Source organism: the organism of the source record quoted next (assembly GCF_019968955.1).
Source record: "MAG: Porospora cf. gigantea A chromosome Unknown PgA_NODE_342_length_21377_cov_324.175, whole genome shotgun sequence".
In the NCBI taxonomy this organism is placed as follows: domain Eukaryota; phylum Apicomplexa; class Conoidasida; order Eugregarinorida; family Porosporidae; genus Porospora; species Porospora cf. gigantea A.
In genome coordinates, this window is record NW_027151632.1 from 1 (window position 1) to 21,377 (window position 21,377).

At 55.2% G+C, this 21,377-nt stretch overlaps 8 protein-coding genes across 18 annotated transcripts; 5 read left to right on the top strand and 3 right to left on the bottom strand.

Moving 5' to 3' along the window:
- Window positions 1–38: 38 nt before the first annotated feature.
- Window positions 39–1,034, top strand: KVP18_004532 (uncharacterized protein; the record flags this gene model as incomplete). 2 transcript variants are annotated; one of them, XM_067957231.1, is made up of 2 exons in its annotated part: window positions 39–137; window positions 167–1,034. In XM_067957231.1, coding segments are annotated over 2 exons (967 nt in total), but the record flags the coding sequence as incomplete, so codon positions are not given. The 2 variants fall into 2 exon arrangements, with proteins under 2 accessions (XP_067809498.1, XP_067809497.1); XM_067957230.1 differs by lacking the exon at window positions 39–137 and having other exon boundaries at window positions 171–1,034.
- A 12-nt stretch (window positions 1,035–1,046) lies between these two features.
- On the bottom strand, window positions 1,047–3,020 carry KVP18_004531 (uncharacterized protein; the record flags this gene model as incomplete). Its single annotated transcript, XM_067957229.1, has 1 exon — window positions 1,047–3,020. One exon carries the CDS (start codon window positions 3,018–3,020, stop codon window positions 1,047–1,049), a length of 1,974 nt encoding a protein of 657 aa, XP_067809496.1.
- A 590-nt stretch (window positions 3,021–3,610) lies between these two features.
- On the top strand, window positions 3,611–6,173 carry KVP18_004529 (uncharacterized protein; the record flags this gene model as incomplete). 3 transcript variants are annotated; one of them, XM_067957226.1, is made up of 2 exons in its annotated part: window positions 3,611–4,737; window positions 4,766–6,173. In XM_067957226.1, 2 exons carry the CDS (start codon window positions 3,611–3,613, stop codon window positions 6,171–6,173), a joined length of 2,535 nt encoding a protein of 844 aa, XP_067809493.1. The 3 variants fall into 3 exon arrangements, with proteins under 3 accessions (XP_067809493.1, XP_067809494.1, XP_067809492.1); XM_067957227.1 differs by lacking the exon at window positions 4,766–6,173 and having other exon boundaries at window positions 3,611–4,741; XM_067957225.1 differs by lacking the exon at window positions 3,611–4,737 and having other exon boundaries at window positions 4,884–6,173.
- Window positions 6,174–6,242: 69 nt separating this feature from the next.
- Window positions 6,243–7,679, top strand: KVP18_004533 (uncharacterized protein; the record flags this gene model as incomplete). Its single annotated transcript, XM_067957232.1, has 1 exon — window positions 6,243–7,679. One exon carries the CDS (start codon window positions 6,243–6,245, stop codon window positions 7,677–7,679), a length of 1,437 nt encoding a protein of 478 aa, XP_067809499.1.
- A 33-nt stretch (window positions 7,680–7,712) lies between these two features.
- KVP18_004528 (uncharacterized protein) lies at window positions 7,713–8,012 on the bottom strand (the record flags this gene model as incomplete). The annotated part of the gene is made up of 1 exon (XM_067957224.1): window positions 7,713–8,012. One exon carries the CDS (start codon window positions 8,010–8,012, stop codon window positions 7,713–7,715), a length of 300 nt encoding a protein of 99 aa, XP_067809491.1.
- A 377-nt stretch (window positions 8,013–8,389) lies between these two features.
- On the top strand, window positions 8,390–18,615 carry KVP18_004526 (uncharacterized protein; the record flags this gene model as incomplete). Of its 8 annotated transcripts, XM_067957218.1 has the most annotated exons (10): window positions 8,699–8,913; window positions 8,943–9,440; window positions 9,469–9,523; window positions 9,553–11,290; window positions 11,319–11,671; window positions 11,700–13,095; window positions 13,124–13,252; window positions 13,281–17,362; window positions 17,391–18,206; window positions 18,232–18,615. In XM_067957218.1, 10 exons carry the CDS (start codon window positions 8,699–8,701, stop codon window positions 18,613–18,615), a joined length of 9,666 nt encoding a protein of 3,221 aa, XP_067809485.1. The 8 variants fall into 8 exon arrangements, with proteins under 8 accessions (XP_067809484.1, XP_067809485.1, XP_067809489.1 ...); XM_067957221.1 differs by lacking the exons at window positions 8,699–8,913; window positions 8,943–9,440; window positions 9,469–9,523; ... (2 more) ...; window positions 11,700–13,095; window positions 13,124–13,252 and having other exon boundaries at window positions 13,295–17,362; window positions 17,391–18,236; XM_067957217.1 differs by lacking the exons at window positions 8,943–9,440; window positions 9,469–9,523; window positions 9,553–11,290; ... (4 more) ...; window positions 17,391–18,206; window positions 18,232–18,615 and having other exon boundaries at window positions 8,390–8,917.
- A 59-nt stretch (window positions 18,616–18,674) lies between these two features.
- On the bottom strand, window positions 18,675–18,890 carry KVP18_004530 (uncharacterized protein; the record flags this gene model as incomplete). Its single annotated transcript, XM_067957228.1, has 1 exon — window positions 18,675–18,890. The coding sequence occupies one exon, from the start codon at window positions 18,888–18,890 to the stop codon at window positions 18,675–18,677; it is 216 nt and encodes a 71-aa protein (XP_067809495.1).
- Window positions 18,891–18,893: 3 nt separating this feature from the next.
- KVP18_004527 (uncharacterized protein) lies at window positions 18,894–20,309 on the top strand (the record flags this gene model as incomplete). The annotated part of the gene is made up of 1 exon (XM_067957223.1): window positions 18,894–20,309. The coding sequence occupies one exon, from the start codon at window positions 18,894–18,896 to the stop codon at window positions 20,307–20,309; it is 1,416 nt and encodes a 471-aa protein (XP_067809490.1).
- Between the last annotated feature and the right edge of the window lie 1,068 nt (window positions 20,310–21,377).

Below are 21,377 nucleotides of genomic sequence, written 5' to 3' on the forward strand. Positions count from 1 at the left end.
TGCAGGCGTTTCCCATTAGAGTTGTGAAGATTAAACAGAGAATTAGGTAAGGCTTTGCCCCACATGAGACTCAACCAAGAGGCGCGCGAGTTGTACGACCGGCAAATCAGGCTCTGGGGGGCGGGTGCACAGCAGCGGTGGGTGTTGGGGGCTCGGCTCATGGCAGGCTGATGGGAAGTACTGTAGTTATTGCCGGTCTCGATGCACTGCAGACAGAATGCGCCAAGAATTTGGTGCTGGCAGGAGTGAATCTGACACTCGTGGACGACGGCGTGGTGGTCCAGGCAACGCTGGCGGCGAATCCACTGCTCACGAGTGCAGATCTGGGGAGACCTCTAGCTGAGGCCGTGGCCGAGAGACTAAGTGACATTAACTCCCTGCCGAGCGTGACATTCGCAAAGAGCCTCGACCTGAACAGTCAGAAGCACACAGTCGTTGTGCTGCGGCACACACCAGACGTGCAGGAGCGGATTGAGCCGCTGTCGGAGAGAGGGGTGGGCGTGTACGTCACGCTGTCTGTTGGGCGGTTCGGTTGTTTTTGGGGTACACTGCACGACCATGAAGTGGAGTCGCTTGGGATTCAAGCTGACGAGGAGGAGGATGACGACCTGATGCGGGCCGTGCGACGCGACGCTCCCTTCACTGTGCATTTTCCTTCCTTTGCGGAGGCATTCGATCCGGACGCTCTCTCTAAGCTGCGAATCCGTCGCACAGACGCACTCGCTGCCATTTTGCAACAGGTTTTTGCCGGCACGCCGGTAGGAACAGCAATCAGCCGAGCGAAGGAGCTGGGATTCGACTGTACTAAGTTGACCAGGGCTTCTCTGTTGGACAAAGTTCAAGGTCGAGAGGTGCTTCTCGAAGAGGATATCGCAAGGCAGTTGAGAGGAGACGACCCTGTCACAGCGGCTGTGCTGGGAGGCGTATTATCGCAGGAGGTTCGAAAGGCCGTCACTCGGCAGCAAGAGCCGTTGGTCAATTTTGTCACCTTTAACGGCGATGCAGCCTCTGTGACAGTGACTCGGTTCGCATGACTAAGATGTTGACTATAGCGCTAACTTCGCATCCCTGCGATCACGCCGTTGGTGGTTACCCACGTTGCCTTTGTTGGCTTCCTTGCGTTGCCGATCAAGAGCTGAGGGCTTGGCCTTCTTTGGCTTAACCTTCGCAGATGCCTTGGCCTTCGCAGACGCCTTGGGAACAGCCTTAGGAACAGCCTTGGGAATAGCCTTAGGAACAGCCTTGGGAACAGCCTTAGAAACAGCCTTGGGAACAGCAGCTCGTCGAGGTAACTCCTCACTCTCACTCTCCGCAAAACCCACATTCATGGCATACCCTCCATCCATGTCGTCATCATCGTAGTCATTTCGCGAGGCTTTCATGAGAACTGCAAGGTCGTCGTCACCGACGAGTTCCTCGTCATCGAGGAAGGACTCGGCCACCCCGATGACCCACGCCTTGTCTTTCGCTGACATCACCGAAGGAGCTGCTGTAGTCTGGCGAGAGGCCACAGCCTTCTGTTTGGGCAAGGGAGTGCAGCTCTCGGAGAGCTCCCCCTTCGCGATCTCCGCTGCCGTTTCCGGCGTTGCCGCTTTCAGCGTGGCGTATGTCACGGCGCGTAAAATCCATTGGGGCAGCAAAGTGAGTGCAGCGGACCGCAGGTCATCGCTAACGAGAAGCTCCATTGTCTCCAACAGAAGCGAGTCGGACACCACCTCGCAGTGGGGCAAGGGCGGCGTTTCCACAACGGCCGTCTGGGCTCGCAGCAGCAGCAGCGTGAGGCCTGCGGGTATCGCACCGCACAGCTCATTCAGCTGGGCAAGGGCATCCATCTCAGCGGTGCTCACCGCGGCTACGGAGTTGTGAGGCGCCGCCCGTTCCAAAGCCGCCTCGATTTTGTCCGGAATCTCCATTACATTCCGTAACAGCCGTGACTGGTCGAAGTTGTTGGTCACTTGGATCAGCACTGGTTTCAGCGCGAGCAGCGTCTCGCGGGCGCCCGGTCGTAAGGCCACCTCCGCGAGGAGGCCCTCCACAGCTTCACTCCACTTGTCGAACACGGCGTTGGGGGAAGAATTGTTATCGTACCTACGCTGGAACCAAACGAGGATAATCTGCAAGAACTGGTAACAGTAGTGCGATCGGGACGGCAGGTACCGGTTCACAGGAACGTCCAACTTCGAAGCGAGTTGCCGGTCTTTGGGACGCATCACTACCGACGCCGAGACTGCTTGCTTGGCTTTGTCCATGCTAGGCAGCCATTCTATGGTGACGGGTTCCATCAGCAGCGTCCACAGGGTGAACATTCGCTGGGCCCAGAAGTGGAGTTTCAGGTCCTCAGCGTCTAATTCTACGTTGGACACCTGGTTTGCGATGTGTGAAACTAGAGTCCCCAGCGAGGAGCACACGTCGAGCAAGGGGAAAACGGTATCTGGGGAACCCTTCCGGTTCTCAACTGTCGCGAGACAACTGGTGATGATGCCTGACAGGAGAGATGGAAGGGAAAACACCAGACGAGCGTTTAGGGCGCGAGCGGCACATAGAACTCGGTTCATAAGCGGCAAATCCGACAGCCCCAGCCATCTGCAAAGGTTTAGCACCACCCGAGGCCGCAGCAGGTCCGAGGTTTCCATGGCCCCGTGCTCAAGCACGGCGAGACTGGTCTTCAGCAGAATTTGAGCTGCTAAGTCCTTCTCCTCCGACGACCCGTATTCCAAAGCTGACTTCGTCAGCTCCGCGGGGGGGCCCACAGAGAGCTGCTCGACCAGCAAATGCGGTTTGAGGTACGCCAGCCGACGCAACGCCAGATTTCGTAACTGCCGGAGGACCTTCCCCTCAAAGGAGTCGTCCCCTCTGAAGTGCACCAGGGGTGGCGGTAGGCTGCTGAGGAACGGCGTGTTCTTGGTGTCGTCAAGGGAAGTCATCAAAAACAGTTGTTGGAGCCGCTCAGCGTCGCCGTCCAACCACCATGGAGGTCGGTGTTTTGGCTCGAATTGAGATGCGTACAGACCAGCCTCCATACCGATATACGGCCAATTGTTTGGCACACAGGCGCCACAGGAGGGGGACACCGGCGGAAAGTGGAACCAATTCGACCAGAAACTGGAACGCCATGACGTGCCCGCCTCCGAGACGATATTTATTCAACTGGTATGGCCGAGGAACACAGAAATCTGTAAAAGCTGCTGCCTTGAACTGGTATGGCTGAGGAACACAGAAATCTGTAAAAGCTGCTGCCTTGAACTGGTATGGCTGAGGAACACAGAAATCTGTAAAAGCTGCTGCCTTCAACTGGTATGGCTCAGGAACACAGAAATCTGTAAAAGCTGCTGCCTTCAACTGAGTATGGCTGAGGAACACAGAAATCTGCAAAAGCTGCCCCTTCGGCTCAACTAAGACCAAGGAACACAGAAAAACGCTGAGCGCCTTGTCACCGCTCCGTTCTGGCCTTCGTAGGGGTTTCTTCCGCCGGAGGAGATGCGTCATTGATGTCAGCAGGACCGGCTGTAGGAACCTTGATTCCTACCTATCAACAAGGATGGATGCCGGGAATGCCACGCGTTCGTGTTCCATTATTGGTCCCCTGACTGAACTTATTCAGCAAATTTCGATGAAGGGTGGAAACCAGAGCCAGAAGGCGCGAAAGAGTGGTCGCCCTGTCCCTGGCGCGGACTTCCTGGAACACGGAAATGACATGATCAGTAAGAAGGTCTATCCCCAAGCTGTGGCCGCCACGGCGCAGAAGAACCTGAAATGCGAGGTGAACGAGGCGCAACGGCATGCGCTAGACAAGCGGTATGAGTATGCCCTACAGTCAGCCAGAGGTTCCGAGATGGAGTTGCTAAAGGAAGGTGCGACGGGTTCTCTGCTAAAAGGCACGTTCTGCGAGACAGTGGCGCCTTCCAACACCACTGAGGGCTCGCGGGCCTTGGAGATAAAAAACGCCCAGATGATGCCCGAGACTGCGGACACGCTATCATCTGAGGTGTTCAACGCCAGAGAGTCCATTGCGACCATCGTTTACGCGACCGCTAAGCAAGTGCCGTGCTCGTTCGCTGGGGCCAGTGACACCCCTGTATCCACGTTTCAGACCGACGAAGAGGTCGGGAAGGACGACTTCGCTGGCGCTCGACACAGGAAACTGGAAGCATGGGTGCCTCCAGAGACTGACGGCGGTGACTTGAGGAAACTCGAGGGGGACACGAGTGGAAAGTGGAACCAATTCGAACAGAAGCTGGAACGCGATGACGTGCCCGCCTACCGAGACGAGATTTACTCGACGAGACTGGACATGACCAAATTCACACCGGAGGAGCAGCAGAAGGCATCGAGCTTGGCCAGCAAAATGTTGACGGACGGCCTCCGCGCTGAGGTCGACGATCAAACAGATATTACCGAGGAACAGAAGTTTTCATCCGTGGCTAAGTCCTTCAGATCCGTCCGCGAATTCGACAAGAGCGGCAAGAGCGTTCTCGGGGACAACTTTTTCAAGAAAGCCGAGAAGGACATTGACGCGGAAATTCAGCACGCGACTAGGACTGCCACGCTGCTCGCCAGTCCGAACAGCCGGAAAATGATATCTACGGTGGATAAGGCCGTGGCCTATAGACGGTTCCTGGACGACCCCGAGAAGCCCAACAGTGTTCGCCAGGTGAACGCCTTGAATCTCGAACCTCCCGCACCATTGCAGCAGAAAAGTAAGGAGAAGCGTGTGGAAGGCACCCCCGTCAGTCAAGAGTGAGTTCCATGGCACCCTGTCACACAGCCTGCTTCTCTCCCGCCGGCTCACGCGAAACGAACTATTGATATCGTTGCAAAAGATTAACGACGGACTGCAGAAAAAATTCACAGGCGTCGAACTGTCGAAGAAATCGCAGAACCTGATGGTCGAGGCGAAGCTGACGGAGCCAAGGAAGGCCGATTCCTCGCAGCGAGCGCCCGTTAAACCGAAGCAGGAGATTTTTAACGCTCTGTCCCCCTCCGGCGTGCTGCAGCAAGTGAAGAGACTCCATTCACAAGAGGACTTCCAACCCTTACCTGCTCAAATGACAGTGTCGGCCATCCTAACCAGTAACTTAGAACGCGCACGAGGTCGCCGGCCAGAGCAGCCCTCTTGGTTTAAGCACAGCACGCAAATCGGACACCGAGTTGTGCCCTCCAACATCCACCCCTATGGAAAGCCACCGGACGAGATTGCTGACCGCCCCCAGTTCCGACATGACGACCGGCAGATGCACGGCCCCGTACCCGTGATGTACGCGCCTACCCCCACCAAACAGGCCGGCGGCGCGAAGAGGACCGAGCCAGAGATGCATGCGGGACCGCCGTTCGCATACGGTCCTGTGGTGATGGTTCAGCCTCAACAGTACATGCAGATGTTGAGCCAGATGCCGACTCAACCAGGTCAACCCGGGGCGCCGACAACCATGCAGCCGGGAATGCAGCCGGGAATGCAGCCGGGAATGCAGCCAGGCATGCTGCCAGGCATGCAGCCAGGCATGCAGCCAGGTATACAACCTATGCAGCCAGGCATGCAGCCTATGCAACCAGGTGTACATCCACACCCGCAGCCGATGACGATGCCCATGCCAGTCATGGGGCCAACAGGGCCCGTCATGATGCACCCCCACATTTACATGTGCCAACCGCAATCTATGATGCAACCCCCGCCAATGCAACCCATGCCACCAGGCATGCAACAACCAATGATGCAGGCCATGCCACCAGGCATGCAGTCCATGCACATGACTCAGGGGATGCCCCCTCCAGGGAACATGCCTGCAATGCAGCCCCAGATGGCCCAAGCGATGCACCCCCCAGGGACTCACGGCGTTTCGGCACAGCCTGCGAGCCAGGGACCTGGGCTGCAATCAACCTCCGCGACCCCATCAGAGATGAAGGAGACGTCAGACCAAGGACGACAATGGAACGAAAAGGAGATTGAGTCCAGCGACGTTCCCCTGCAGGTGGCATACTTCCCCAGCCACCCGTACCCTCATCCACAGTACGGCAGGCCGCAAATGCCGATGCAGGTGCCAGTACAGAGCCAGATGATTATGTACAATGGGCAAGTTCCTATGTACTGGGGCTTCAATCCCCAAGTCCAGCTGCCCAACAACCAGTCCCCGTTGCCATCGGAGCCCGCGGATCAATGTAGATCGACTGTGCAGTAGATTTTGCTTGAGCGAAAAATTCTTACCCCACAAACCTTATCACAAGAGATTGTCTATCGGTATATTTCAATGAACCGAAATTCCTCCGTTCGGCCTACGTTCGGGGCGTACTACAGCGCCAACCGTCCCATCCGCTCTCCGCGTGCGCAGGTCCGCTGCGTTATCCGTGGCGCGTCTGTGGAGCCGCCAGCACGTGAGTCCCGTGAAATGCGGGTGCGTCCGCACAAGGACAGGGTCACTGCAGGGCCAGTTGTCTGCAGGGCAGCCTCCGCCGCCTTCGCGATCCCCAGAAAAAGTGAACAGGTGGCGCAGCTAGCGCTGCCGAGGTCATTGGTGCCTCGCCAAATATATGGTGACTGGAAGCTTGGTCGGCGGTATACCATGCGAGGGGTGCTGGGCAGCGGAGCTTACGGCGAGGTCATAGAGGCTTTTGACACGGCCCGTCAGCGACTGGTCGCCATTAAACGGATGCGCAATGTTTTTTATAGTCTGGGCGACGCGAAGAGGATCCTTCGAGAAGTTGTCATCCTGAACCGTGCCACGCACCAGAACGTCGTCAGAATGGTTGACTTCTTCGTACCCGACCCTACATCTTTTACCGAAATCTACGTGGTTCTGGAGTACTGTGACGCCGACCTCTCGAAAATAACCAAGTCCGAAGAGAGGCTTACTGAGGAGCAGGTCGTGTTCATCATGCACGGTCTGCTTTCCGGCGTGAGGTACCTGCACAGCCAGGGTATAGTTCACCGCGATCTGAAACCAGGTAACGCGTTGATCAACCGGAACTGCAATGTCAAGATCTGTGACTTGGGCATGGCCCGTACGTGTCTGGCAAAGCCGCCAGCGGACGCTGCCGCCGGCAGGATGACGAGGCACGTTGCAACTCGGTGGTATCGCCCCCCAGAACTGGTCTACGTCAGCGACAACTACGATGGGAAGGTGGATATGTGGGCCGCTGGGTGCGTGCTCGGAGAGCTGCTCCGTAATTTGAAAGGCAGCACCCACCCACCGAACACGACTAGAGCGCTCTTTCCTGGGGCGAGGTGCGCTCCGTTGTCGCCTGGAAACGTATGTCCGCGAGACGATCCTCGAGACCAGCTCAACGTTATCTTCGATCTCATCGGAACTCCCGCGCAGCGAGACATCGACCGGATCCCAAGCGGTTCCGTTCGGCGGCTGCTACGATCGTATCCTCCTCGAGGCCCTCAACGGATGAAGGAGCTGTTTCCGTGGGTGAAGAGTGCTGGTTTACTGGAGCTTCTGACCGACCTCCTCCAGTTCAGTCCGGAACGCCGGCCAACTGCCAGCGAGACGCTGCGTTACGCGCTGTTCCGCGACCTGGCTACGGCCCCTTCCCCACGGAAGTCACACATGCGGCTGCCATTCCTCGACTCGAAGCCGATGTCAGAATCCAAGCTCAGGGAACACTTCCGGCACGAAATCGACGAAACTCGGCGACGAGTCCGAAAAGCAGAGCGCAGCATTCGCGGGGCTAAGGCCTCGTAACCCGAATAGGGTCGCATTACACAGCTTTTTGTGTTACACACCTTCAAAGAACAGGTCTTCATTTTCAATCTTTCTCTTGGCAAGGTCTTTATGTCTAACTGCGTCGACAACCGCGACCGCGCCAAGCATCAAGATCAGTGCTCCCACCAGAGCGACGAACTGCATGTCCTGAGCTGTAGGGTGTTTCAGTCCCTCCTGCATGACTCCACAGTTTTGCGAGGTAGTTTCCGTGCCGTGACTTAGCATTGCATCGGTGAGTCCGTGGAGGTCCAGGCCGTAGTCGAGAATCCCCGTAGTGCCTTGGGCCAGAACCCACCAGACTGCCAACCTCATTTCGCACAAATGATGACAGATGGCATACGTCGGAATTCGTGTTTTTCGTAATGTTCCCAGCAGCTTTTCACATAGCAAAGACGAAGCAAGCCGAAACGAAAGGAGGGTAGGGCTTTATTTCCATTAAATACCTTCTCCCCATGTCAACCAGACCCCTGCATCGAGCTCTGTCAAAACGATTCAATTGGTACTGTGATATCACAAGATAACATATTTTCAGGCACAAGAGTGATGCTGCTCGATCTGGGAGCCCGCAGATCTCCTTAAAAGAAGACCGTCGTCGACACAAATCAACCTGCAGAAGTTCCCTGAGCAGTGGGGACCCCTACGACCCGGTGGTGGACAACGTGGTGTCGCTCCAGCTGGGCCGCGTGGTGATGCCACCCCGCCCTCAGGGCTGGGACCAGCAGGATCAGGACTCCAGTTCGGAGAGCAGCTCCGCTCACTTCGGTCCAGTCGGACGGCTATTCTTGCGCAGCAGTTCTTTTGAGGACCCCGAGGAAAGTTCACCGAAGCGGAAGCGAGTAACTCGCACGGACAGCCGTCCGGCAACGGTTCCTACAGTCCCGTCGGAACCCTCCCAAAGCGTTTCGAGTGAGAAGCCTGGGCGAACCGTAACGTGGGATCGTCGTCCAGCCGCCTCGCGGGCAGAGTCCGTGCAGGAGACGTGGAGCACGAGTCGGTGGATGGCAGACGATACGCATGTTGCGGAAGCAGAGCCGGTCGCCGAAGACAAGAACGAAGTCGCGTTCACGGGAAACCTTACCGTTCTCAAGGATGTGCCTGTCGTGGCCGGTATTCCAATGGCACATTCGCGCTACCTCCTGCCTCAGTCTGCGATCTACATGCTGATTGCTGTTATTGCCGCGGGCGGGATGTGCTTGTCAGTCTTCGTTCACTTGTGAGTCGCACCCCCCTCTGATCACACAGCTACCTGCTGTCCCCGGTGCTAACTCTAGCACCAGGCTCCAGTCTGAATGTCATGACTAATTACTGTCCGCTGACCATCGTAGAGACTGCGTCAGAGCCTTCAACCCTGCGATTGTTTGGCTGGGCTCATCACACCGTCTATCTCCGTAACATCCTGGACAACCCCGATATGTCCAACGATCAGTTCACCATCACGCCCTGGGCATACGAGGACTCAAGTTTGGACGTCGACTTCCGAATGCTTTCCGACTCCGACCTGTTCAAGTGCCAGATCCAGCTGCGTCTGGCGCCGGACCACTACTTTGGCAACTTCACGGTGAAGTACACTAACAACGACGTTTTCCCAGTAATCGACGGCCAGGCGCGCCTGCGTGCCAAGCGAGAGATAAGCTTCTTCAGCGTTAACGGCGACGTGCGCCTCAACGACGTCTGGGCCCCGAAGATTAACGTAGCGATGATGGATGGCTTCGTGGAGCTCGGTACCTTCGAACGGAAGCCGTGAGTAGCAGAACGGTGCCTGATGCAGCACTACCGTGCGCGTAGTTTCAAGGTACGGCGTGGCCTCATTGAAGACCAACAGAGTGGGTTCCTATTCTCCCCCCCCACGCAGGCATTATCAGGATCGATATCCAACTTGCTGGCTGCGCGTTCGGTGTTCTCCGGTAGGTCGGTATCTGTCACCCCCCGACACGACCACGTGGATTTTGCCGTCTTTCCGAAGAGCGCCATGTCGCACCCGCTGGTGAAACTGGACGTGCGTTCGGCGCAGGGGGCGCTCTATGTCACCGCGAAGCACTCGCCCTCGGCCGTGGTCTCCTCCTGGGTGGGCTCCGAGGCATTGGACGCGCCCAGACTCCTGCCTGCCAGTCTACGGAAGCTCCGGACAGTCGAGGCCTGGGTGAACGAGTCGCCCGAGTCGCCATGGGTGGTCGATATCGTCCCCTTGGGGCCGGACCTGCCTCCTGGCCATTGGAAGGTGATGTCGTCCAATGCCTACATCGGCAATCACTCCTGGTTCTTGGTCGCTAGCGGCATGCTGCTGGCGCCCAGACGGCAGCTCTTCCACGTCCACATCATGGGTCTGATGTGTCGAAAGATGAGTCTGCAATCGATTCTGTTCGGATTCGACGCCAACACCGACGACACGGGCACCGTTGACACCTCGCCCGCACCGACGATGTCCACGGCCTTCCGACGCCTCGACGAGATCGAACTGGAGGAAGCAGACGCTGATGACCAGTCCGTAGCCTCCACGTCCCAGTTTCCAGGCGCGAACCTGGGTACTCTCCGTACGAACACGGAATGCTCAAAGGAGATCCTCAAAAGCCAATTCGACGCCGTCTACAACACCGTGGATTCGGTACTAACACCTTACTCGCAGGTCGTGCACGTCTCCGGCCATGAGGAGTGGCTGTACTCCTACCTCAACGAAGCGGTGATCACGCACGAGCTTGGACTAGTCAGCACTTGGAACTTCCTACTCGCAGCGGCCATCAGCGTAATATCCAGTCTCTGCGCTGCACTCTACTGCTCGCCTATTGTCAAGAGATTCACTACGCATGTATGCCTGACCACTGAGTTGCGAGACACGACTGTCAAGGCGATATCGTACCGGCTGACGTGCGGCGGGGAGGTTACTCCAATGGCAAAGGTCATCATCGGCGAGACGGAGTGGTTTCTACAATCCTGGCCCACCGGCGTCTACGAGGGTATTTACGGCAACGGGTTCGTGCTCAGCTGGAACGCGCAGCTCCCAGCTTCGGCGACTACTCTTGCAGTGACAATCGAGGAGACCGATCTGTCAGTGAGGAGCCGCTTGAAGTTCGCCGAGGAACGCTGGCTGGCCGCCTGGCGGCGTCCGATACCGCCACGACACAAAGTAGTGCTTTACCTTCGAATCACTGACGTGCGGACCCACCGCAACCGACAAGAGGTCTTCATTCCTGTGTCGAACAGGAAGCCTGTGCCGAATTTTCACGTAAAGACCACGTACACTATGCTCGTCACCGCCAAGTATCGGTTTCGCGTTGCGGCGTTGGACGCGCGGTCCACGGAGCTTAGCGTCAGCGGCTGGTCTCTGGAACATATGCCGCCCGTGACGCCTTCCGGCGTCGACCTCGTGACCTTTCTCATGAGTCAGCTGACGCCGCCAGAACCCGACTCCATCAGCGGCTTCATCCAAAAACATGTACACCGCGAACCCAACTTCTCGTATACGCTGCGCGTGGAAAGCCTAGTCCTCGACATTCTGGAACCGCAGTCCATGCAGGAGCTGTACAAGTTGAAGGAGGACCTCTCCGCCGCCGCTCCCGTAATGGAGATGCCGCGACCAGAGGCCAATCGTAGTGGTGGGCTGTGGGAGTGCCAGTGATGCAGGATGGTTCAAGCAGCTGTTCAGCAAGGGCATTGCCTTTGCCAACCCAATAGAGAACTACCATTTAGTCACGTTCTTGGGCGCCAACGACGAGCAGTACCTGGAAGAACGTGTCCTCCATAGTCACGTGGATGCAGAAGAAGCCCCGCGTCACTTCAGAGTGCAGTTCAAAATGACCGATGACGACAACCAGTACGTACCATCCATTGACGGGTCTGCCTTCGAGGTGCTGTCCTTCGCCTCGCGTCTGTCCAGAATCACGACCACAACCAGCACTTTCTGGCGGGCTCGCGCGCCAGCTCACGCGACGGTCGATATTACACGCGAGCGCATGGACCAGACGATGATCTCCATTGTAGGCGATTTCAGGGAGAGTTATGCAGGCAGTTATGGATAGTGTAAACTCGCCCATGGTAACGGGCTCCATCCCTCAAGCGGAAATGATCGCCCAAGCCATTAAACAGTACGAGCCTGGTGCCAAATATTGCGGTGATGGCTGGTGCCTGCACCCAAGGATGAGCTGTGTGCTCAGTTTGGCGACGACTGGTAAGATCTTCGGGACCATGACGTTTCGGTTGAATCTGGAGAAGATTCGGAACTACATAAGGCACCCAGGCGGCAGAATTACCCCCATAGTGGAGACGCGAGCAGATCTCCGTCCACTCAGGGCCCAATCGTCCCTGCACGAGGACGGTACACTGATGGAGGAGCGAGAGGCGACAGCCATGCCCAACACCAAGCGAGACGTCATATTCGTCATGGACGTCCCCGGAGATGTCCATTGCTCTGGCACGGAAATCATGATTCACTGGGCTTGGCACGACTCATATTTCCCCCCCGCTCTCTCCCTCCACGTTATGGACCACGTCAAGAATACGTTCATCTGCACGCTCAACCAGGGACGGCCAGTGCCGAATACGGGCAGTCACTCGTGGATTGTCGACGTCCCTATACCGCGACAACAGATGTCACGACTTATTTATTTTGTCCTCACGGAGGAAGAGTACGTTCCCGGCAGATCGAAGGCCCGCGTCCTCTGCCAATCCAACGCGATGATCATCATGGGCGTACTGCTGATGTCGGAGTTCGAGATGGCATACGCGAGCTACTGTCGATCGAACGGCCTGGAAATGGAAAGAGTCACCAGTGAAGCACTCAAGCAACGACGGATCGCCACGCTAAGTACCGTGCTTCGTGTGACGCCTGACATTCGTAGGGCGTTACCTTTTGAGGATACACCCCAAGGCTTTGTGTACAGTCCTGGTCAAGTCACGGTGTCATCGAACGCCATACTCGTCAAGTTCAAGAAATCCAGGGATGCTTACGACTCCGTGCTTGTGCATAAGAACCTCGCCACTGAGCTCCCAATTCTGCTGGCAGTCAAGCTCGACGACGACCCCTACTGGTACACCAGTTCCAACGACATTCTGCTGGTGCGTTTAGGCCTGTTTAGCACCCGAGTGTACGCTGCACTTGAGTTTTTCCTAACATCCCGCTTCGTGAGAGGCCTCGTTGATTTTTACAACCAACGGCTGCTGCGCACCACCTACGCCCACGAAAAGGCCAGTCTCGAGGCCATGGTCAAGATGGTGAAGTACCACGCTGTTCCGTCTGTTGCTCTCGGCAGCATAGGCACCCTAATTTTCTGGTGGTTGTTTTCGCCGGGTGTGTCGCTGCTTGCCCTGTGGATCGTTCACGAGCTGGTACAGAGAGATGAGAACTCGTTGGCAGCGTACGCACTCAACCCGCTTCACGGGTTCACTTCTCTCTCTATTGGAGGTAGGTCTCAGCATGGCTCAGCATTCAGCGCAACTGATCTGCCTGATCTGTCTGTTTTATTCCGCGGTGCAAGTTGTTTCTCTCGTGGGGAACATTCTGAATCGGTTCGTATTTCCTGGCGGCAGGATAGTCAGCCGCATGACCGATCTTGGTGACAGTGGGTGGAGTCACCATAATAAACGCAGGCTGCAACCACGCCATGATGGTCAGTATGATCTTTCTGGCCAGCGAGGTGCTGTTCTGGTTCTCTCTTGGAGCTATCATCAACTCGAACAGGTACCTGCCCCAAGCCATCATGGCTGGCAGCGTTATGTACTTGGTCTTCTCAATGTCTCAAGACCACAGTCAAGCCGTAAGCGTGGTCATGGACTTTATTGACGCCAACGAGGACTTGTTGCTTTCGATCGCGTTGGACAGATGGTTCGCAGCAAACTCGATTGAGTTCAACGTCAACACTGTTGACTCTCTGGATCTTAGAGAAGAGGCCAACAGGCAGCATGTCTACGAAGGCTTGATTGAGGAGCTCACGCGGATTCGAGCGATGGGGAAGGACATGGCGCTGGCCCCCCGCGAAGCCGATCCGCTGTCCAGGCTCTCTGTCGACGTGCCTGCGCTCGCAGCCCACATGTCAGGCTCCTCCAGCGTCCGATCCCACTCTTTCCAGGCGAAACAACCGGTGCTGGATATCCGCAAGTTCGCCCAGTTGATCAGGACGTGGAAATACGCGCGCGTGACGTGCCAACCCAACCGCCCGTTCTTCTTTACCCGCGATGGCGTCTCTAATGTGGACTGCTTGGCCGACACGAACGTCAGCCTCACAGAAGCGAGGCTGGTGGACGTGGCGGAGGCGCGACAAAACCAGAGGGCCATCGACGAGCTACTCGTGGGCTCTCAGGTGGCCGTGCTGAAGGACGGTCTGAAATACGGGCCCAAGATGGGTTACATCATTGGGTCCCCACCCTTCTCGGAGGACGTTCAGTTTGAGTTCGCGATCATGCTCACCGCACAGTACCCGCCAGCTGAACATCTTCCGGAAGCGGTGAAGATCTTTCTGATCTTCGACAGGTTCGACCGAGAGCAGAGCGGCCTGCTGAGCAGCCAGGACATCGCACGTTGGCGCAAGTGCCTGGGAAAACAGGACGCACAGCATGCAGGCATGTTCCAGAGGGGCTGCGACACGCTTGACTTTCGAGCGTTCTCCAGCATGTATGTGGCTATTGAGGAGCTGGACCACGACTTCGAAGCGTGCTACTCGCCTGTGGATGACTTTTCTGACCGATTTGGCGGCACGGCGTTGGAGTCAGGACTGCTCCATGGAGATAAGCATGGCACTGGGGAGTACAACATGAAGCGTCAGAAACTGAAGCTCTTGATGGATCGGTCGCTGAATGCACAGAAACTCCAGTGCATCTACCACTACAGTACCTCGGAGTCGACATTCATGTCCGACGCCATCCGCAAAGTGCTATCATCGAAGCAGCTCATGGCTCTGAAGATCCACGAGGTGCAGAGACAAATCATGGCTCCTGTATTCGGTGAGCACGTCTACTCGGACAACGCCAAGAGCCACGCGTCCTGCAGCCCTGACGAGTTCACAAAAATGTTGCGCTTCACTCATTTCGACGTCGTGAAGACCATGTTGGACACGTACAAGGAGCTCCATACCCAGGTGCTGGATAAGCACGTGGTTGAGACGACGGTCACGAGGTTTTTCGACTCCATCGTGGCCTCTGAGGTGCAGTTGAAGGCTCAAAGGTTGACGGACTCAGTAAGGCCGCTGTTTACAAGTGGCATGTCTCCCGACGCACAGACTTGCTTGGCGTGGTCTACTCCCTGCTGTACCATGGACATCATGACAGCGATGTCGAAGTTCAATCTGAGCCATAAAGCGTTCCTGCAGAAGCTGACTTTCCATGCGCAACTGTTGAAAGGAGGACCGTCGGACTTTCTGGCCATGGTTGTAGCCACCATTTTCCACAAGTGCCATGTCGTACTCAGCTGCGACGTGCACACGCACTGGGTGGCCGTCCTTGGCGAAGGTGGGAATGAGGAGCGCTTCGAGTTGAAGCGCTTCGCCGAGAACAGCCTGCACGATCTGTGTGTCGCGCAGATCCGAGATCTGCTGGCCCAGGGCACCGCCGTGGTGGAGTTCAGCAGCTTCTGTATCCGACTTGCGAAGTCCACTCTGACATTTGCGGGGTTCATCCTGCTTCTCGTCATGTGTGGCGTGAGGTCGGCACGAAACGTGCACGCAGTGCATGGCAATGTCAGCCTCCTAGACCTGAGTCCTGCGGAGAAGACGAAACTGGAGATGCAGGTGGAGCTGTTTGTCGCCTCTCGCTCCTTTGGCGACAACAGGTGCACTACCAAGAAAGGTGAACGCGACCTGAAAATCGAGTTTCAGAACCTGCTGAAGCTGCGCAAGGTGTTCAACGACTTGAGCAACAACGCGGGCCTCCTGCCGACGCACCTGGTGGACGAAGCCGTCGCGGTGGTGAGCGGCGGCAACCTAACCTTTGGCGGGTGTATGGCCTGCTTCAAGTACCTGGGCGCAGGTCTCACGGAGACTGGCGTTTTGGGCACGGCCAGTGGCTTGCTGGGGGGAATGGGTTACGCAAACACCTTGGTACTGACTTCTGAACAGATGAAGAAGGCGGATGGCAATACGCAAGACCGTATGCGTGTGCAGAATATTCTACAGACCAACCACGGATACGAAAGCGCACTGGACTGGAACCGCCTAGAGTTGCAGCACTCGTGGCCCTCCGTGATCTCCACTTCCTTCGAGGCGCTGGCAACTTCGAATCAGGGTTTCGTGGGCAGGGCGCAGGTGCTGCAGATGGTCGAGGATCTTCGGACTTTCTATGTGGAAGAGTCGGCCAGCCACACCAGAATCATGCTCGAGCAGATGAGCTGCACGCTGAACCCTGAGACGCTGCACCATGAAGGGTTGGCCGGGCGGCAAGCTACCGAGTCGCCACAGAAGGCGAGCGCGTTCGAGTTCACCAGGGCGGAGTCTTTGCTCGCTGGGCAGCTGCAGGACGTAGCTGGGCAGCAGCAGGACCGACTCATGGTCAGTTTCGACACGTTTGTGGCTCTGATGAAGAAGTTAGGGTACCTGCAAGGTAGTTCGAGTTCGCTGTTGATCTGGATTATCATGGCCTGCGACCTGCAAGCACCATTCAAAATGATGAGGGTCAAGAAGCTGATTAAGAGCTTCAAGAGACTCCGAGCCCGAGCGGAAGCCCACCTCAAGAAGCACAACTGCATGTCCGACAGCCAACGAACCACATTACTGGCGCTGCTGAAAAAACGTGTCCAACTGTCAGTCTCCGGAGAAACAAACATTCCGTGCTACCTCCCAGCAGTCGAAGCCTTCGACGCTTTTTTGAGGAACCTGATGATGCCTGTGCTGGACGATGGCACCCTGTTCTATGGGTACAAGGACATTGAGCAGCGTGCGCCGCGAGTCTGGGATAAAGGTTTGCTGACCAAACTCACGCCTCTGCGCCGAGTGCACGACTACAGAGGCGCGATTATCCTACCCGTCTTCCGAGCAGTGGTACGACGGTGCCGCATGGCGAACACCGAGGCAGCCGCGCTCTCAATGTGGCAGTCGCTGCCCAAGGACCCTCTCGACGTCTCGGACACTTGGCCGCTGACTAGCCTGGACGACGAGGTCCTTACGACGCTGGTAGAAAACGCCGAGGCGCTCAGCGACGCGGAACTGCTCCTGTCGCTGGAAGATCTGCATGGTCAGTTCATGGCGCTGAAATTCCGCGAGGAATTCAGGCCCCCGCGATACATGCGGATGGGCATGCACCCCATGGGGATGGACCCCACCTGGGGCCTATCAGCCAACACGGCCACAGTCCGAACATGGTTGCCACGCATGATGGGCAACGGTTTGAGTCAGGAGGGGCTGTTTCAGCTTCTTCGGTCGTCATTGAACATGCGAATCGAACGACTGGAGTTCAACATGGCCTGGGACAGATTCTTAGAGTCCTACGACAGCTGCTTCAACGAGTTCGGGCTCCTAAAGTTGGAGGACGTGGAGACGTTCGTGCGGTCATCCTCCGCGGAAGGGCTGGCATTTCCCGCGCTAAACGCTCTAGTAAAATCTATGCAGCTCCGGTTCCCATCTCGCGATGTCAAGCGCATGTTCGACTACATGGACGTCAACCAGGATGGCGCACTAGACATATACGAGCTCCTTGGTGGGTTTGAGATTCTGATTTCGCAGTTCATGCCCCCGCAGATCGTAAACGTAAGTGTATTGCACCGCGCTAATGCAGTCGGTTGGTTTGAGTACGGAGGCTCTTCTACGGCGGATGTTGCTGACTGGAGCGCTGATCGTCGGACTGTTCACCTTCCTAGGCTTCGCTTTTATGGCCTTCGTTACTGAGGCTTCTGGGTCTTCCTCTGTTGCCCAGTCGGTCCTTGCGATAGTAGGAACTGTGGGTCTGCAGTCTTCCTCGACCAAGGATGTTGATACTGTGGTGGAACGCATGCGAGAGCGCATAGATCAGATTTTTGGAGACAACCTATCCAAGGACTCCGACACGTTGCAGACCACGTCCACGACTCTGGAGGACAAGATGGCAGCAACCGTGGACATGCAGACGGCCATCAAGAAGAAGCTGGAAGAGGACATCATGCTGGAAGCAGCCCTTGCAGCCTACAAGCCCGTGGAGGTGCGTTATCAGATCCCTGCGGCCCTGCTGCCTGACCCCGGGGACCCCCGACCGACCATAGTCTGTCAAGCTGGCGATCGCGTAAGGCTGATGCCAGTCGTGGCTTTCTTCGGCGCGGGTAAGCAATTTTCTGACGGGGAATTTGATGAGTTGACTACTGGGGACGCCGACGACACTCATGTGAAAATGCTGATGGAAGTCCACTCGAAAGCGGCAGGAAACATAGCGGCCCTCCAGAGTTCCAAACCGGAAACGCTGAAGTGGTCTATCCACCCCCCTCTATCAGTCACCACAGGACTGAGCTTCGATCCATCAACAGGTGTTATTCGCGGCACGATCCCGACTCCCTGCCCAAACCACGACCGTCAGACGTACACTATCCTGTGTAGCAGCGAAGCTGGAAGCTGTCGTACACGTGTGACGTTTCAAATTCACGAATCAGAGTGACGTGAAATACGTCATGCAAAGGTTTCTGCTAGCTGTGGCGGTGTGCGCCCAGCAGGCCTGTAAAGACTTCACATACTCAGACACCAGCACCAGGACAGCTATTCTGAACTTCTGCAATGCAACGGGTACCAATACTGACAGCGATGGCGACCCTGACTGCACAATCACGGTCACAGGGGCCGTAGCCGTGGTGTCCTGCAACTGCGTTGACGATTTCGCGCTGCCGGACTGCCAGTTCTCGTTGCCAGTGAACACCAGTCTGCGTCCCGACCCCGACAACAACACGTCCAACACATGCCTGATCGAGGATCTGCTCATGATCAACCAGGAGAAGAACAACTTCGATGTGTACGGACACTACGTGAACCTCAACACTTAGATATGCACCAGTAGTTGACGCTGTCGGCCTGTGGGCAGGCCACGATTGCCTGCGTTACCTCAGTCGCCTCGCCCCACTCGCTTCTTCACCACCTGGGAGGCCCTGTGCCAGAGCGCCAGTCGCCGGGCGGGCAGGGCGCTATCCGCCACGTGCACAAGCGCGAAGCCGTGGTCGGCAGAGTCGCGGTAGAGGATGAAGTCCGCGCCGAATTTCAGGCCGTCTTTAACGAAAAAGACGTTAGCCAGGTCCAGCTCCACCTGCCTTCGAACTTCCATACAATGAAGCATTTTATGTGGCAACTGTTGCTCCTGCTGTTTCTGTACACGCTGCAAGGGATTCCGATGGGGCTCAGCGGGTCGGTGCCACTGCTTCTGGTCTCGGCGGGGCGCGCTAACTACTCCGAGCTCAGTTTGTTCACGCTCGTGTCGCTGCCCTTCAGTATGAAGCTTCTATGGGCTCCACTCGTGGACTCGTACTATTTTCCCTCCGTGGGGCGTCGGAAGTCGTGGTTGCTGCCTGTTATGTTCCTGGTAGGATTAGTCATGGTTGGATCCGGGTGCTCCTTATTTGGCTATCTCGTGGATGGGTACATGGATACCTCGAACGTCGTCGCGCTTTCGGCGCTGTTCCTTGTGTTGTACTTTCTCATGGCTACTCAGGACGTGGCGGTGGACGGTTGGGCGCTGACTATGCTTCCGTCGGATCAACTCCATTACGCCTCCACTACCAACTCATTGGGGCAAAACCTCGGCTTCTTCCTTGCGTATGGCGGTCTTCTGGCGCTCTCTGACGTGGATACTAGCAACCGTTTTTTTAGGAGCTCTCCCAAAGAATACCCTGTGGCAACTCTAGGCACGTTCATGACGTTTTGGGGCATTCTAATGCTCGCATCCACAGTGCTCATAGCCAGCGTGCCCGAAGAGGGTCAGCCCGCAGCGGAGGAACCGGCCAGCATACGTGAGACCTACTCGTTGCTGGGACGGATCCTACGGAACCGTCCTTGCCGAGACCTCGTGAAATTATTCGCGCTGATTCGGATACCGTTTGCCTCCACAGAGGCCGCTCTGCACCTTCAAATCGTCGAGGCCGGTGTTCCGAAGGAATCCATGGCCTTCATGGCCCCCGCTGTGATGGCACTCGGGATTGTCAGTCCCGTTGCCGTATCCGCCATGTCCCGAAGATTGGGTGGCAGTATTAACACGCTCAAGTTGGGGTTCCTGCTTCGGTGCGCTATGGTATTGCCATTGATCGGTTGTGTGCTCTTCGTCGCCGACAAAGTGAAGATTCATGGGAGACATGAGCTCCCCGTCTACGTCTACGCTGTCCTTCTAATGGTGACCTGCGTGCAGAATTTCGTCTCGGACATAATGTTCGTGTCGCAGTTGGCCATGTTCGCAGAGGTGAGTGACCCCATATGTGGAGGGACGTACATGACTTTTCTGAATACCATTGCCAACATTGGGGCCAAGTGGCCCAACGCGGCTGCTTTGTGGTTCCTAGACCGGTGGCCCTTCGATTCGCTCCGGTCCTTCGCTTTGCAGTCAGTGCTTGGTCTTGGGGTGGGACTTCTGCTGATGCCGTTCTACATGAGAGCGATGTCCAACATGAAGTCTTATGCTCCCTCCGCCTGGCTGGTGGGACCTGGGTCCACGCCAAGTACCCCACACAAGGAGATAGAGTTGAAGGCTGAATGAGACTGACGAGTGTTCGTGCCTGTTGTACTTTGGTGTCGGCAACGCTGGTTTGGTCGTACGCTGGCAGAGAGCATTCATGGGCCGCTTGACATCGTCTATGATTGGTCAAACACTATCAGTCAACCCACTTTCACGTGTGTATGAAACACAATCAGTCAACCCACTTTCATGTGTGTATGAAACACAATCAGTCAACCCACTTTCATATGAACATAAAACAAAATCAATATAGAAAATATAATAAACCCAGACCCAGAATTTCGTACAATGTATGAAATAGAAAACATTAACTATGATGTTGTAAATAATGACGAAACACAAATTATAGATATATCTATGTATATATTTTATACAAAGTGAGATTTATCAAAACAAGATAATAATGGCTAAAGAAAAAAACAAGCACATATTAGATGAACTAATAGTGAGTGCAATACAACAACAAGATAAAGAATCTTTTGGAACCAAAGATAAGATTTTTTTCTTCAAAGAACTATGATATATGTTAAAAGGATGAGTTTCATTAGTTGAAGCAATGGCATTATTAGCAAAAAATTCTGAAAATTTTGCCATAAAAACGATATCCAAACAAATATCAATATATTTACATTCATGAAAATCTTTATCTTATTCAATAAATAGATTTCCAGACTATTTCACCGATTGAGATTATAATATAATAAAATCCTGAGAAAAGAGTTGAAATATAGATGAGGTATTATCAGCGCTTGCTGAAGAATATAGCTATTTATGAGAGATAAAACAAAAATATGTAGGTGCACTAATTTATCCTGTAGTATTGATAGTGATAGCTATAATAGCTATTATAGCATTATTTGGATTTGTATTACCAAGTATCTTTGAAATAGCAACAAGTTTCCCAAATATAGAAATCCCTTTTATGACTAGAGTACTACAATCAATATCAAATTTCATCACTACACAACGAAAATCAATTTTAATAGTATGAAGTATCGTAGTAATACTATCTTGAATATTTTTTAGCACCAAAACCTGAAAAAATAAATTTTATAATATATTATTAACATTACCTATAATATGAAAAAT